This window comes from Neovison vison, chromosome 3 (genome assembly GCF_020171115.1).
Source record: "Neovison vison isolate M4711 chromosome 3, ASM_NN_V1, whole genome shotgun sequence".
Lineage (NCBI taxonomy): Eukaryota > Metazoa > Chordata > Mammalia > Carnivora > Mustelidae > Neogale > Neogale vison.
Window position 1 is genome coordinate 216864553 of NC_058093.1, and position 18031 is coordinate 216882583.

The 18031-nt window shown below is 37.3% G+C and overlaps 1 protein-coding gene across 1 annotated transcript in view; it reads left to right on the top strand.

Moving 5' to 3' along the window:
- LOC122902023 (solute carrier family 5 member 4) overlaps positions 1 to 10295 on the top strand; it is a 62590-nt gene extending 52295 nt beyond the window's left edge. Inside the window, exons 12-15 of the mRNA XM_044241078.1 lie at positions 1202 to 1370; positions 2123 to 2338; positions 5785 to 5887; positions 10081 to 10295. Coding sequence (XP_044097013.1) covers positions 1202 to 1370; positions 2123 to 2338; positions 5785 to 5887; positions 10081 to 10295 — 703 coding nt within the window. The remainder of the gene's footprint in view (positions 1 to 1201; positions 1371 to 2122; positions 2339 to 5784; positions 5888 to 10080) is intronic.
- The last annotated feature ends 7736 nt before the right edge of the window (positions 10296 to 18031 follow it).

Here is an 18031-nt window from a genome sequence, read left to right on the forward strand (position 1 = left end):
AAGAACCAAGGTCTAAAAGGTAACTAGAGGTGAAATTATGTAGGACCATATAATCTATAACAAGACTTTGGATTTTATTCCACATATGATTGAAAACAACTGAAGATAAGAGAGCAAAGTAGGAACATTATTTGCTTCCCAATGATGATAACAAGGAGAATGAGGGTAGTGGGCATTATTTGTTCATTAAAGTTTATTATCTAGGAATCATGCTCAGACTTTCCATGGTTTATCATATTTAATTACTGCAAGGTTGCAGAAGTTTGGCAAAGCTTCAGTGAGACACTTGTGCCTCAGTCTCTTGCCCAAATGCTTGTCTCTCATGTCTCCCCCACAGCTCTATTTCAGGTGAGCACAGAGAAGTAACGAAAGTCCAATAAATTGTTCATTTATTTATACAATAAGCACAGAATATTGTGGAGTTTAACCTTAGTCATTCTCCCTGGACCCCAGGAACCTCTAAGCAGTTTTTAGCAATATTTTAACCAATTCTTTCTACCTGCCAATGTACTCAAGTAGTAAAACACACAAATTAACATTTCTGGCCAATTCATTCAGCATTTTGGAATAAAGGATATTTTAATTAACCTGGGAAGCCTGACTTAGTTTTCCTCAAGCTAGGAAAAAAGATTTAAATGGAAATCACTTTCTTTATCATACAAATAATTACTTACTCATAGAAATACTGTGATTTTTTCCTAATTGATATATTACATAAATTGTGTTAGAGAATTATTAACAAGTTGGTGACATTTGAACTGTTATGAATGGATGTTTAACCTTATAGTTGAAGCTGCTGTTACTAATTATAGACAAGAAATTTTTTTATTGGCATTTTGCTAACCAATGGTCATTAAACATGGCATGGCTTCATGTGAGGTCAAGGAGTTTGATTTTTTAAGATTTGTATTTATTTGACAGAGAGAGACATAGTGAGAGAGGGAACACAAGCAGGGAGAGTAGGAAAGGAAAAAGAAGCCTCCCCGCTGAGCAGGGAGCCCGATGTGGGGCTCAATCCCAGCACCCTGAGATTATGACCTGAGTAGACACGTAATGACTGAGCCACCTAGGTGCCCCTGGGAGTTTGATTTTATTTGGAAAATCAGTGAATGACTACAAGAATGAATTCAAGAACAAAAGCACAATAGAAGTACCCATAATACTTTTGTTTAATATTTAAATCATTTTGTTTTCTCCCCAGGCTATTTATCATTCTATTAATTGTCATCAGCATTTTGTGGGTCCCATTAGTGCAGGTATCTCAAAATGGACAACTGTTCCATTATATAGAAGCAATTTCTAGCTACCTTGGGCCTCCTATTGCAGCTGTCTTCCTGCTTGCCATCTTCTGTAAAAGAGTTAATGAACAAGTAAGTAAAAATAAGAAAACTTCTTTCAAGCTAGAGTGAGAAAATTATTTCTTTCACTGGTAGAAAAATGCATTCTTTCCACCCTGTTTATACAACTCAAAGCCCATCTCAATTATAATTATAGTCAGTTACAATTCCTCATTCTCACTGAAGTGTGTAAATATATAGGGCACACTTACAGTACGGTCTTTACATTTCTCACAAAATATTATACATACAGGACATGATGATGAGGAACACAAGTTTTGAAGTAAGACTGACAGGACCCAATCTTGGCTCTACCATTTTATATCATTGTGATCTTAAGCAAACCATTTTGTTTCTGGGTAGAACAAAGATCATCATAGTGCCTAACTGATAGAATTCTTGTGAGAATTAAAAGAGATTTTTTTAATGTGAAGTGCTCCAGTTCCTTCCATGCTGATGCAAATGTTGGGTATTCATCCTTTCTGATGGCTGAGTAATATTCCACTGTATATATGGACCATCTCTTCTTTATCGATTTGTCTGTTGAAGGGCATCTCAGCTCTTTTCAGTTTGGCTCTTGTAGACCTTGTTGCTATTAACATTGAGGTGCATGTAGCCATTCTTTTTACTACATCTGTATCTTTGGGGTAAATGCCCAATAGTGCAATTGCTGGATCATTATTGATTCTTAGTGAAGAAAGCAGGTAGGATAATAAATATGATCTATTCAAATGAGCTTCTCATCTTTTCTAAATATTCTGATTTTATTCTTATTTTCTTTGCAGGGGGCCTTCTGGGGTCTAGTCACTGGACTTGTGATTGGCCTCGTTCGCATGATTGCAGAATTTGTCTATGGAACAAGTAGTTGTTTGGCTACCAGTGACTGTCCCAAGGTCATCTGTGAAGTGCACTATCTGTACTTTGCCATCATTCTCTTTTTTGTTTCTGTGCTGGTCATCCTGGGAATTTCTCTGCTAACAAAACCCATTCCAGATGTACATGTGAGTAATGAGTAGTAGATACATGCTTATTTTAAAATAAGAGTTCTTTGCCTCCCAGGGAATTGGGAAATGGGCTTCAACTTCAAAAAAACTTCACAATGCATTTGGGAGGTAAATCTTCATCTTTATTTTAGGATACCAAGAAGAGAGTAATTAGTGTTGCCTAAGAATTTGGAAAAGTCTTCAAAGCAGAGCTCTCATCTGAGCTGGTACTATTTAGTGGCAAGTAGAATTTCATATGCAACACAAACACTGACACAGATTTTTTACTTAAAAAAAAAGCAGGTACCAGTTGTCAGGAAAAAGAAAAATAGAACAATGAGATGCCTTTCAAATTAGCATAAATATTTAATATTAATATGTCAAGTTTTGGTAAGGATGTTGGGAAATGTCCACTCTCCAAAATTGTTGGTGAATGTATGAGTTTTGTAATTTGTAGGAAGGTAATTGGGCAGTATTTATCAATTAAAATTCTCATACCCTATGAACCAACAGCCACATTTCTAGGAGCTTATTGTGTAGAAATACTTGCACAAGCAGGAAAAATAATATGTATAATGATTTTCTCTACCAAAGGCTTTTGGTAGAAAAAAGATGAAGACAACTCGAATTTCTCTCACTAGTGGAATGGATACACAATAGAACACTGAATATTATGCAGCTGTTCAAGAACTTGAGAAGCTCTATTATTTGCTTTTTTAAATGCCCATGATATGGTTAAGGGGGAAAAACACTTGCAGAAATATATACTATTATATAATATCACTTTTTGAAAACAAAATACACATATATAAGTTTGTCTAATCATAGACAGAATACCTTAAAATATATACACCAGAAATTCTCAGTAAAAGGTATCTCTGGGGAAGACACTATAGAAGACCAGAAAATATTAGTCTGGTGTTTTTTTTGCTTGTTTGTTTGGGTTTTTTTTTTTTGAGAAATGTCTGTTCATGTCTTCTGCCCATTTTTTGACATGATTATCTGTTTTGCATACAAATGGCTAACAGACACATGAAAAACTGTTCATTGTCACTAGCCATCAGGGAGATTCAAATCAAAACCACATTAAGATACCACCTTACACCAGTTAGAAGGGACAAAATTAACAAGACAGGAAACAACAAGTGTTGGAGAGGATGTGGAGAAAGGGGAACCCTCTTACACTGTTTGTGGGGATGCAAGTTGGTACAGCCACTTTGGAAAAGTGTGGAGATTCCTTTTTTTAAAAAAGATTTTATTTATTTACTTATCAGATAGAGATCACAAGTAGGCAGAGAGGCAGGCAGAGAGAGAGGGGTAAGCAGGCTCCCTGCTGAGCAGAGAGCCTGATGTGGGGCTCAATCCCAGGACCCTGGGATCATGACCTGAGCTGAAGGCAGAGGTTTAACCCACTGAGCCACCCAGGCATCCCCTGAAAAGAAATTTTAAAAATAAAAAAAAAATTTTTTAAAGGTAAAAAAAAAAATAAAAAATACTCGTTTTAAAAGATATACTGGGTGTGGTGAAAAAATAATGAATACTGTTTTTCTGAAAATAAATAAATTGGGAAAAAATATATTGCTTATATACTAATAATTTTTAAATTTATTATATTTATTTTGCATTAATCAATCTTTGATGTAATATTTATTTGCATATTTCCTTGGAAAGTAGTAAATATTAATTGTGGAAGAAACCTGAAGTACAGAATGGCTCAAACTACTTTACCTAAGACATGTCACCAGAAGTCATAACTAAATATTTATGTTGAATATTGGGAATTGAGTGAAAAAGATACTAAAAAACATGCTAGTTTTCAAAAATATATAAATATTAAGCTCTTTTATGGCAATAAAAATAACTACAATTTATTATAAATTTTATAAAATATGTGTCTGAAGGTTCAATGAGACCCTTTATCTAATTTAAGTTTCAGTTTCATAAATACACTGTGTGGTTTGAATTTTCAAAATCAACTGATAAAAATCAATAGTCATTTCAGAGGAAGTCATGAGGAGTGTTGTAGACCTAACCTAACAGAGACAGAAATCTTAGAATGATAATTTTTTTACCTTGGGAAGACTACAAATTGCCTTGTCCAAGTTAAAAATTCAATAAAGAGCTTCAGTAAAGAAAGTAGATATTGTTTAAGAAGTGTTAGGATTTTAAAAAATCTGAGAGACTATGGACTCTGAAAAACAATCTGAAGGGTTTGAAGTGGCGGGGGGGTGGGAGGTTGGGGTACCAGGTGGTGGGTATTATAGAGGGCACGGCTTGCATGGAGCACTGGGTGTGGTGAAAAAATAATGAATACTGTTTTTCTGAAAATAAATAAATTGGAAAAAAATCTTATGAAGCTATATTTAGGAATCTTAGTGGTAAGGTGCATGTGCCCACTATGCCAACAACAAACAAAAAAGCCAATTACAAATTCTGGTAAATCTGTACAATAAAGTCATGAGCTAAATATGAAGCCAATTAAAATGAAGCATGACTTAGAACATATGATATGTTATAATTTTGAAACCCATTTGACATTTGGAACCATTTCCTTGGAATGACTTAGAGCTGATAGTTATTCATTGTGTCCAAGCACATGTCTTGAATCTATGGCACTGAAAAAGTTATATAATAATTATAAACAGCTATTTGTTTTCAAATTCTAATCAACATATAAAGCATGGAAGTATTAATCACATTTGCAGAAAATAAAATTCTATTAAGCTTATAACAGCTTTAAAATAATGACACAGTTGACAAAAGTTTGGAGGTTGGCTGGGAAATGGATGTGTAAGAGCATAAATTGTTATCAGAACTTAATAGCAGTACGTAGATACTACCTAAACATGATAAATCTAAAAATGAAGCTTAAGAAGATATTTTAGGGACACCTGAGTGGCTCAATCTGTTAAGCATCTGACTTCAGCTCAGGTCATGGAATTCTCAAAGTCCTGGAATTGAACCCCAAGTCTGCTTTGTGCTGGCCAGGGAGTCTGCTTCTCTCTCTGTTCTTATCCCTGCCCATGCTCGCTTGCTCTCCTCAGATAAATAAATAAAATCTTTCTTTAAAAAAAGAAGATATTTTACAAGCTACAAGAGTAACCACTAGACAAACTGAAAGTAATAATTATGCAGCTAATAATAGCTGAATGATAAGGACAATGAGTGAAGCAAGGGTATATGTAAGTTAGATAAACCTTAGACTTTTATAAAATTATAAACCCAGAAGTAAGAATTTTAAGCATATTACTTAAAAGTGTTTAAGAACTACTGGAAGAATTAAAAAACAAATAATTTTAAATGGTTAGTGTGTTTTTGTGAATTAGTGTGGTAGAAGACCTTTTTTTGTTACATACACATAAGTGCCATTTGATTTTTTTGCACTACACAATAAACAAATGTACCATCATATTATTGTAAAGATTTTCCCATCACTAATGTGCTTGTCTTTGGTCTCTGTGCAGCTGTATCGCCTATGCTGGGCTCTTCGGAACAGTACAGAGGAACGAATTGATTTAGATCCAGAAGAGATACGACATGAAGAAGCTGATGGTGATGTTGATGAATGTAATACCTGATTTACATTTGGTTTTCATGTGGAAACTCTATGTACCTGAATTACTTATGTTTGCTTTATTTTTTAATACCAGTAAATTCAGTTTCTGAAAAAGCTATTAGGTTTATGGCAAACTGAAACTTTAAAATCTTACCACCCCAAAACAAAACAAGACAAGACAACTCTTTACAAATAAAATATCCCCATTAATCTGCCTATCTATCCGTCTGTTGATTCATCCATCATCCATCCATGGATCTGTGTTCCAGCTCTAAGGTGAAAATCAATTCCAGTATCTCCTGTTCCTGGTCACGTATTAAATGTTCAACCAATCAAACTTGATTGATCATGATTAGGTGTACCTAGCATCTATTCCCACCTTTTTCTCCAAAATTGTTTCTCACTATTCTCTTCAATATACCCTGCACTCCAGCCAACCAGATTTCTTCACTTTTCCCCCACATATACCAAGCTCTTTAGAATATTTTTACCTCTCCTCTCTAAGAGAAAAAAGTTATCCTTTGAAACTAAGTTCTAATCTCATTTCCTTCAAGGAAACTTCAACAAACATCACCGTGGATCTTTGTTTACCTGTTTTTTTTTTTGAAAGTCTGCTTTGGTTTTTTATTTTGATTGTGTGGTTAGAATGACAACATTGTATTAATCTGGTCCTGAAAGTGATGTGCCTTTGTTGTAAAGTGAATTTGTTTCTTTTTATTATTATTGTTATGTTCAATTAGCTGAGATATGTTCTAGAAAATCCTGTTTTGTTTCAGTAAGAAGCAAATCAGAGTGGAAGATATACCTGGTATTTTTAAAACCATTGACAAAGTTTAGCACTTCAGGAAATGTCTTGAACTATACGTAATTGTTTCATTTGGCTTGGCTTAGATTCCTCAAATCTAGGGGAGGATAAATGTCTTCTACTCCTTTTAGATTTTTATATTAGTGTTCCTGAGTTATACTGTCTTGTATAGTTTTCCTTTTTTATACTTTGTCTGATTATATTAAAATCATAGTGTTCTATAGAATGAATTAGAAATATTTCAATAAGATTGAAATGATTTCTGCATTGAAACTTTGGTATTTTGCTAATTATACCATTAGGCATTAGGCCTAGTGAATGTGTGTGTGTGTGTGTGTGTGTGTGTGTGTAAGAGAGAAAAGGAGAGGCTATAGAGGTATTTAGAGATTTCATTTCTTGGTTAATCAGTTTGGGAAAATTATATTTTCTAGGATTGCGTCCATTTAATACACATTTTAAATATATTGACATAAAGCTATTTATACTACTTATTGGCTTTTCCATCTCTATTACCTCTGTAGCTATGCCTTCCTTTTGACTCTTAATATATTTTTTTGTGATTTCTCTTTTTCTTGATAAATCTTAATAAAAGATTGTCTATTTTACTTTTCTTTTACTTTTTTTATTATGTTAGTCACCATGTATACACCATACATCATTACATTTCTTTAAAAAAATTGTTTATTTAAGAGAGAGTGTGTGAGCAGGGGGAGGGGCAAAGGAAGAAGGAGACAAGCAGACTCCCAGCTGAGCAGGGAGACCTATGTAGGGCTTGATCTCATGACCCTGAGATCATGACCTGAGCCACAATCAAGAGCTGGACTCTTAACTGACTGAGCCACTCAATTCCTCCTATTTTACTTTTCTTAAAAAACTAATTTTGGATTTTGTTATTATTCTCTATTGTTATCCTTCTTTTCTATTTTATTACCTTCTTTTCTCTTTTGCATACCCTTCCATTTACATTATTTGGGTTTGTTCTGTTGTTATTTTTTCTAATTTATTTATTTTTTTAAAGATTATTTATTTATTTATTTATTTATTTATTTGACAGAGAGACATCACAAGTAGGCAGAGAGGCAGGTAGAGAGAGAGAGGAGGAAGCAGGCTCCCTGCTGAGCAGAGAGCCTGATGCGGGACTCAGTCCCAGGACCCTGAGATCATGACCTGAGCCGAAGGCAGTGGCTTAACCCACTGAGCCACCCAGGCGCCCTCTAATTTATTTTTTAAGATTGTATTTATTTATTTGAGAGAGATAAAAAGAGCATCTGAGAGAGAGAGTACGAGTGGGGAATGGGGCAGAGGGAGAAGGAGAAGCAGATTTCCTGCTGAGAGCCTGATGCTGATGCAAGGCTTGATCCCAAAACCCTGAGATTATGACCTGAATGGAAGGTAGATACTTAACAAACAGAGTACCCAGGTATCCCTATTTTTTCTAATTTAAATTTAATATTACTTCATTAATTTTCAGGCTCCCTTCTTTGATAACGTAAGTAAGTAAAGCTAGGTATTTTCCTCAAAGTAATGCTTTGTTACATTTCACAGCTTTTAATTTGTAGAATTTTCTTTACCATTTGTTTACAAGAATAGTCTTACCTTCATTATGGTTTTTCAAAGACATTTGAATTTAGAATTATGTTCTAAATTTTTTTTATGTTCTAAATTTTCGAATGCAAGAACAAATAACCTTGTACTTAGAGCTTTTTGTATTTTTACCAGTTTACCTTTGGGATAGATTGAGAAGTTGAAGTTTTGGGTCAAAGGGTTAATAACTAAGCAATTTTGCTGTACACTTCCAAATTCCCATCCATAAGAGTTGAGTCATGTTTTCCTAGCACCAATGTGTGGGAGTACCTGCTTCCACACAAACTAATATAGTATATTGTGAAATTTAAAAATTTTTGTCACTGACAGATTAGTAGTGGTATCTCCGTATCATTTTATTTCAAAGTTCTATTTTTTTGTTGTTTCATGTTTTTATTTAAATCCTAGTTATTCAGGGTGGCTGGGTGGTACAGTCAGTTAATTGTTCAACTCTTGATTTTGACTCAGGTCAGGATCTCAATGTTTTGAGATTGAGCCTGGTGTGGAGCTCTGTGCTCAGTGCAGCATCTGCTTAAAATTCTCTCTCTCTCCCTCTGCCCTTCCCACTCGCACTTTCTCTCTTTTTAAAATAATTAAATAAAATCTTTTTTAAAAATTAATAAATTCTAGGTACTTGGGTGGCTCAGTCAGTAAAGCATCTGCCTTTGGCTTAGGTGATGATCTCAGGGTCCTAGGGTAGAGCCCCACATCAGGCTCTTTGCTCAATGGGAAGTCTGCTTCTCCCCTGCCTCTGCCTGCTGCTCTTCCTGCTTGTGTTCTCTCTTTCTCTGTCAAATGCATAAATAAGATCTTTAATAATAAATAAATTTATTTATTATATAAATTATTAATAAATAATAATTATTTATTTAAGAGAGAGTGTGATTTATTTATTTGTTTATTTATTTGTTTAAGAGAGAGTGTACTTATTTAAGAGAGAGTGTGTTTGTTATATAAATTAAAAACCCAAATTTATTAGTTTAAAAATTAATAAATTATAGTTAGTCAACATATAGTGTAATACTGATTTCTGGTGTAGAATTTAGTGACTCATCGCTTACATATAACACTCAGTGCTCAACATAACAAGTGCCCTCCTTAATACTCATCACCCATTCAGGCCATCCCCCACCCACCACACCTCCAACAACCTTCAGTTTGTTCTCTATGGTTGAGCCTCTTATAGTTTGCTTCCTTCTCTTTTTTTTTTCCTTTCCCCCATGTTCATCTGTCTTGTTTCTTAAATTCCACATCTGAGTGAAATCATGTCATATTTCTATTTCTCTGACTGACTTATTTCGCTTAGCATAATACACTGTAGCTCCATCCAAGTCATTGCAAATGGCAATATTTCATTCTTTTTGGTGGCTGAGTAATATTGCATTTTATAAATATCTCTATAGATAGATAAATAGATATAGATAAATATATATAGTCACATCTTTATCCTTTCAAATTTCTCTTTTTTGAGTGAATTTAATAACTATCTATGTATGCATATGTGTCTACATGGAGTTAATGAAAGTCTTCTTTATTTTTAAAGTCCATTGTATATTAAGAATATTAAACCCTTCATGGTATAAGATGCAAATGTTTTTCTCCAGTTTGTCACTTGTTTTGACTTTATTGAACTTTATGCAATGCAAGTTTTCTCTTTTTATATAATCGTTATCTATATTTTTCTCAAGGATTCTTCTAACACTTAAAAGTGGCTGTAATCATTCATTACAGTCATCTGTACTACATTTACAGAGGTTTTATTTCCCATGTTCTGTGATCATTTGTTTGTCCTTTTTGTTTGTTTGTTTGTTTCAGATAATCCTGAGGAACCCCGGGGATGCCTCAAGAAAGCTTTTGACTTGTTCTGTGGTTTGCAGAAGACAGGCCACAAACTGAGCAAAGAGGAGGAAGAATCCCAGAAAAAGAAGCTGAGAGACACATCTGAGAAGCCTTTATGGAGAACTATAGTGAATGTCAATGCCATTCTCCTCCTGGCAGTGGCTGTCTTTGTCCATGGCTATTTTGCCTGAACTCTGAGCCACTAAATATTTATTAAGCAAAGGATAATTTTATTGATTTTTTTTCACTTTTTGAGTTTGTTATGTTTAAAAAGGGAGGTAATTTCATAAGGGAGAAAGAAATTGGTAATTTTATCGAAGATGACTACAGACCTGATTTTTAGCTTTTGTTATTCCTTTGTGTCAATAAAGAAACAGTCAATTTAGAAAGCCAGGGAGCTGACTCTATATACGTGTGTAAACTAGGAGGATTTGGTCTAAAAAAATTTTTTATACTTCACCTAGTAGATTGCCCTACCTTATTCTTGCTTTCTGTTTCCAGAGATTATCACTTAGAAAGAATGCCTCTTCCAATTAGGCCTCATGTAGTGACCTCCTCATCTATAAAACAGTGACCTCCCAACCTCACTTTACTGACCTCAAGGAAAATAGAAATATTTCCTAATGGTTGAGGGGAGGTGAGGCACAAATGTCTGTTGTAAATATTTTTGTGAATTTCCTGGAAATCATTAGCTTATGTCTTAAATAATATTTTAAATATTTTTTTAATATTTTTGTGAATTTACTGGAAACTATCAATATTTTTGTGAATTTACTGGAAATTATTAGCTTATGTCTAAAAGCCATCATCCAATAAATGTTAGCATATTAAGTCATTGATCTGATAAACTACTTTATAAAATTAATTCATATATCATAAAATGCATCTATTTAAAGTTTACAATTCAGTGGGACTCCAGGGTGCCTCAGTTGGTCGAGCGTTTGACTCTTGGCTTCAGCTCAGGTCATGCTTTCAGGGTTGTCGGGTCCAGCTCCAACCTTAGCATAGAGTCCACTTCTCTCCTTTCCACCCTCCCTCTCCCTCTGCTCCTCCCCAACTTGCATGCTCTCTCTCTGTCTCTAAAGTAAGTAAATAAGGGGAACCTGAATGGCATAGTTGGTTAAGTGTTGGACTCTTTGTTTCAACTCAGACCATGACCTCAGGGTCTTGAGACCAAATTCCACACTGGGCTTTAAGCTCAGCTCAGAGTCTGTTGGAGAGTCTCTGCCTCTCCCTCTCTCTCTCTGTCCTTTCCCCCACTCTCTCACTCTTTCTCAAATAAATAAATTATTTTACCTTCTTCAATTATTTTTTATTTAATTTCTTTTCAGTGTAACAGATTTAATTGTATATGCACCACACACAGTACTTCATGCCATACATGCTCTCCATAATACCCACCACCAGGATCCCCCAACCTCTCACCCGCCACCCCTTCAAAACCCTCAGATTGTTTTTCAGAATCCATAGTCCCATGTGGTTCATCTCCTCTTCCAATTTCCCTCAACTCCTTTCTCCTCTCCATCTCCCCATGTCCTCCGTGTTATTTCTTATGCTCCACAAATAAGTGAAACCATATGATAATTGACTCTCTCTGCTTAACTTATTACACTCAGCATAATCTCTTCCAGTCCCATCCATGTTGCTACAAAGGTTGGGTATTCATCCTTTCTGATGGAGGCATAATACTCCATAGTGCATATGGACCACATATTCCTTATCCATTTGTCCATTGAAGGGCATCTTGGTTCTTTCCACAGTTTGGCGACCATGGCTACTGCTGCTATGAACATTGGGGTACAGATGGCCCTTCTTTTCACTACCTCTGTATCTTTGGGGTAAGTACCCAGTAGTGCAATGGCAGGGTCATAGGGAATCTCTATTTTTAATTTCTTGAGGAATCTACACACTGTTCTCCAAAGTGTCTGCACCAACTTGCATTCCCACCAACAGTGTAGGAGGGTTCCCCTTTCTTCACATCCTCTCCAACACACGTTGTTTCCTGTCTTTCTGATCTCAAACTGGTCGCCAAACTATGGAAAGAACCAAGATGCCCTTCAACGGATGAATGGATAAGGAAGATGTGGTCCATATACACTATGGAGTATTATGCCTCCATCAGAAAGGATGAATACCCAACTTTTGTAGCAACATGGATTGGACTGGAAGAGATTATGCTGAGTGAAATAAGTCAAGCAGAGAGAGTCAATTATCATATGATTTCACTTATTTGTGGAGCATAACAAATAGCATGGAGGACAAGGGGCGTTAGAGAGGAGTAGGGAATTTGGGTAAATTGGAAGGGGAGGTGAACCATGAGAGACTATGGACTCTGAAAAACAGTCTGGGGGTTGGAAGTGGCGGGGGGTGGGAGGTTGGGGTACCAGTTGGTGGGTATTATAGAGGGCACGGCTTGCATGGAGCACTGGGTGTGGTGAAAAAATAATGAATAATGTTTTTCTGAAAATAAATAAATTGAGAAAAAAAATAAAAAATAAAAGCACTTTGACTTTGGCTTAAAAAAAAAGAAATGCAAACTATTATAAGAACATACTATGAGAAACTCTACACCAACAAATTTGACAATCTGGAAGAAATGGATGCATTCCTAGAAACATATAAACTACCAAAATTGAACCAGGAAGAAATAGAAAGCCTGAACAGACCCATAACCAGTAAGGAGATTGAAACAGTCATTAAAAATCTCCAAACAAACAAAAGCCCAGGGCCAGACGGCTTCCCCGGGGAATTCTACCAAACATTTAAAGAAGAATTAATTCCTATTCTCCTGAAACTGTTCCAAAAAATAGAAATGGAAGGAAAACTTCCAAACTCATTTTATGAGGCAAACATCACCTTGATCCCAAAACCAGACAAGGATCCCATCAAAAAAGAGAACTACAGATCAATATCCTTGATGAACACAGATGCGAAAATTCTCACCAAATAGTAGCCAATAGGATTCAACAGTACAATAAAAGGATTATTCACCACTACCAAGTGGGATTTATCCCACGGCTGCAAGGTTGGTTCAACATCCTCAAATCAATCAATGTGATACAACACATCAATAAAAAAAAAGAACAAGAACCATATGATACTCTCAATAGATGCTGAAAAAGCATTTGACAAAGTACAGCATCCCTTCCTGATCAAAACTCTCCAAAGTGTAGGGATAGAGGGCCCATACCTCAATATCATCAAAGCCATCTATGAAAAACCCACCGCAAATATCATTCTCAATGGAGAAAAACTGAAAGCTTTTCCGCTAAGGTCAGGAACACGGCAGGGATGTCCATTATCACCACTGTTATTCAACATAGTACTAGAAGTCCTAGCCTCAGCAATCAGACAACAAAAGGAAATTAAAGGCATCCAAATCGGCAAAGAAGAAGTCAAATTATCACTCTTCGCAGATGATATGAAACTCTATGTGGAAAACCCAAAAGACTCCACTCCAAAACTGCTAGAACTTGTACAGGAATTCAGTAAAGTGTCAGGATATAAGATCAATGCACAGAAATCAGTTGCATTTCTCTACACCAACAACAAGACAGAAGAAAGAGAAATTAAGGAGTCAATCCCATTTACAATTGCACCACAAACCATAAGATACCTAGGAATAAACCTAACCAAAGAGGCTAGAAATATATAGTTTTATAGAAAACTATAAAGTACTCATGAAAGAAATTGAGGAAGACACAAAGAAATGGAAAAATGTTCCATGCTCCTGGATTGGAAGAATAAATATTGTGAAAATGTCTATGCTACCTAAAGCAATCTACACATTTAATGCAATTCCTATCAAAGTACCATCCATCTTTTTCAAAGAAATGGAACAAATAATTTTAAAATTTATATGGAACCAGAAAAGACCTCGAATAGCCAAAGGGATATTGAAAAACAAAGCCAAAGTTGGTGGCATCACAATTCCGGACTTCAAGCTTTATTACAAAGCTGTCATCATCAAGACAGCATGGTACTGGCACAAAAACAGACACATAGACCAATGGAACAGAATAGAGAGCCCAGAAATAGACCCTCAACTCTATGGTCAACTAATCTTCAACAAAGCAGGAAAGAATGTCCAATGGAAAAAAGACAGCCTCTTCAATAAATGGTGTTGGGAAAATTGGACAGCCACGTGCAGAAAAATGAAATTGGACCATTTCCTTACACCACACACAAAAATAGATTCAAAATGGATTAAGGACCTCAATGTGAGAAAGGACTCCATCAAAATCCTTGAGGAGAACACAGGCAGCAACCTCTTCGACCTCAGCCGCAGCAACATCTTCCTAGGAACATCGCCAAAGGCAAGGGAAGCAAGGGCAAAAATGAACTTTTGGGATTTCATCAAGATCAAAAGCTTTTGCACAGCAAAGGAAACAGTTAACAAAACCAAAAGACAACTGACAGAATGGGAGAAGATATTTGCAAACGACATATCAGATAAAGGACTAGTGTCCAAAATCTATAAAGAACTTAACAAACTCAACACCCAAAGAACAAATAATCCAATCAAGAAATGGGCAGAGGACATGAACAGACGTTTCTGCAAAGAAGACATCCAGATGGCCAACAGACACATGAAAAAGTGCTCCATATCACTCGGCATCAGGGAAATACAAATCAAAACCACAATGAGATATCACCTCACCAGTCAGAATGGCTAAAATCAACAAGTCAGGAAATGACAGATGCTGGCGAGGATGCGGAGAAAGGGGAACCCTCCTACACTGTTGGTGGGAATGCAAGCTGGTGCAACCACTCTGGAAAACAGCATGGAGGTTCCTCAAAATGTTGAAAATAGAACTGCCCTATGACCCAGCAATTGCACTACTGGGAATTTACCCTAAAGATACAAACGTAGTGATCCAAAGGGGCACGTGCACCCGAATGTTTATAGCAGCAATGTCCACAATAGACAAACTATGGAAAGAACCTAGATGTCCATCAACAGATGAATGGATCAAGAAGATGTGGCATATATACACAATGGAATACTATGCAGCCATCAAAAGAAACGAAATCTTGCCATTTGTGACAACATGGATGGAACTAGAGCGTATCATGCTTAGCGAAATAAGTCAAGCGGAGAAAGACAACTATCATATGATCTCCCTGATATGAGGGAGTGGTGATGCAACATGGGGGCTTAAGTGGGTAGGAGAAGAATCCATGAAACAAGATGGGATAGGGAGGGAGACACCCATAAGTGACTCTTAATCTCATGGATTTTTCAATTTTTTTAAGGGTGGTTTGGATGGCTATGTATTTCCCCCTTAGGACTGCCTTTGCTGTATCCCATAAGTTTGGGACTGAAGTGTCTTCATTCTTATTGGTTTCCATGAATTGTTTCAGTTCTTCTTTGATTTCCTGGTTGATCCCGGCATTCTGAAGCAAGGTGGTCTTTAGCTTCCAGGTGTATGAGTTCCTTCCAAACTTCTCCTTGTGATTGAGCTCCAGTTTCAAAGCATTGTGATCTGAGAATAAGCAGGGAATAATCTCAATCTTTTGGTATTGGTTGAGTCCTGATTTGTGACCCAGTATGTGGTCTACTCTGGAGAAGGTTCCATGTGCACTTGAGAAGAATGAGTATTCTGTTGTTTTAGGGTGGAATATTTGTATATATCTATGAGGTCCATCTGGTCCAATATGTCATTCAATGCTCTTGTTTCTTTGTTGGTTTTCTGCTTGGAAGATCTATTACTGAGAGTAGCATGTTAAGATCTCCTACTATTAATGTATTCATATCAATATGACTCTTTATCTTGATTAACAGTTTTCTTATGTAATAGGCTGTTCCCATATTGGGGGCATAAATATTTACAATTGTTAGATCTTCTTGGTGGATAGTCCCTTTAAGAATTGTTTAGTGTCCTTCTGTACCTCTGACTACAGTCTTTAGTTAAAATCTAATTTATCGAGGGGGGGACAAGATGGCGGGGTACTAGGAAGAGGCGTCTTTTCAGCTGGTACCCCAAAGTGAGCTGATTACCTACCAAAGAACTCCGATCACCCATGAAATCAGCCTGAGATCAGAATTATACACGTCTGGATCTCTACAGGGGCAGAAGATGCCAGTGAGCAGGTAAAGCGGAATGGGAACGGCGGACTGATATCAGAAGATAAACAAAAGGGGCAGGGAGCGAATAGAGGCGACGGGTGGGAAAGTAATACCCCAGTATGAGCGAGAGTGGCCTGCGTCTGGGGACCAGCATTAACTTGGAGACTGGTTGAAAGCACTCCAAAAGAGCAAAGGATCGCGGGGGGGAATGTGGGAATCGGGGCGGCTAGGGACAGGGGCTTAAGTCCCCGGTCCCAGACCGCCTCCCCGGCGTGGAGGCAGAGAGAGTGCGGCGGAGAAACCAGCTCCTGGTCCCTAAGCCGCCAGCGCGCCCCAGAGCGCATGGGTTCCAGCTCCTGTGAGGGGATGGGAGCTGCGCCGGTCTGCAGAATGCGCACTAGCCCTACCACAAAGCTTGAGATGCGCGCGCACGTCCCTCAAGCTCTCCTGGGTTACTAAGGCCCGGGAGCGCTTTTTGACCTGCGCCATTGTTTCAAAGTCTAAGCCGCGCGCGAAACTCTTCCCCGGACAGAGGCACGCAAAAGCCCAGCCTGCGGCTTACGGACCAGCGCCCCGTTCTCAGTGCCCCAGACGCGCGCCCGACCCACAGCCGCCTCTGAAAAGAGGTGCGCGCAAGCCAGGCACTCCCAGCCTGGGCCGGCGGCAAAATCTCAGTGTGCGATCGCTGCTTGGAACCTCTCTGGCGGTCAGGAGCTCCCAGACAGCCGCCACTTCCTTGGCTTTGGGGACGAGCAAAAGATCCTGCGCCCACAGGGTCTGCAACTTGGAACCTGCTCTGCCAGCGGCCAAGGGGGAATTTATTCAGCTTCTGCACCCAGGCTGAGGCTTCTATCTGAGACGGAGTTCAGGGTGTGGTTTGATTTCTTTTACTACTACAAAAACCATCAAAGGCGGTCAAGGTGAAGGGAAAAAAGTGAACAAGCAAAAAAAAAAAAAAAACCGCCAGAGAACAAAAGCCTGAAAAAAACCAGTTTCCCCAGAGCCCACCCCTTTGAGGGGGGCGGGGGGACTCAACTCAGGAAACATCATTGACTGACAACCCACGTGGCAGGCCCCTCCCCCAGAAAACAAACCAAGAAAGAAAAAAAAAAGGACTACAAGAGAACCACCACTACTTCATAGGAAAACTTGTATTATTCACTCGTTTCCACTATTCCGGTAAATATATATATATATATATATATATATATATATATATATATTACACATAGGTAATTTTTTTCCCCAATTTATTTATTTTCAGAAAAACATTATTCATTATTTTTTAACCACACCCAGTGCTCCATGCAAGTTGTGCCCTCTATAATACCCACCACCTGGTACCCCAACCTCCCACCCCCCCGCCACTTCGAACCCCTCAGACTGTTTTTCAGAGTCCATAGTCTCTCATGGTTCACCTCCCCTTCCAATTTACCCAAATTCCCTACTACTCTCTAACGCCCCTTGTCCTCCATGCTATTGGTTATGCTCCACAAATGAGTGGAACCATATGATAATTGACTCTCTCTGCTTGACTGATTTCACTCAGCATAATCTCTAATTTTTTAACCTATTTACCACCACAGCGAGCTGCACAGTACATCAAATTCCATAATACCTTTCTAACCTGAACTTTTTTATACATACACCTATGTTTTTCTTTTACATTTTTATTTTTTGAATTCCTTTTTTAAAAATTTTAGTTTAGTTTAGTCTAGTATATTCCTTTTTACTTTTATCCTCTAATATTCATATAGAGTTAACTTCAAAGTAATCCCCTTTCCCCAATCAATACTACCCCTATAGGTAAACCAATTTTTAATCCCCTTTATCTTAGGAAAGTTGAGTCCTTTAACA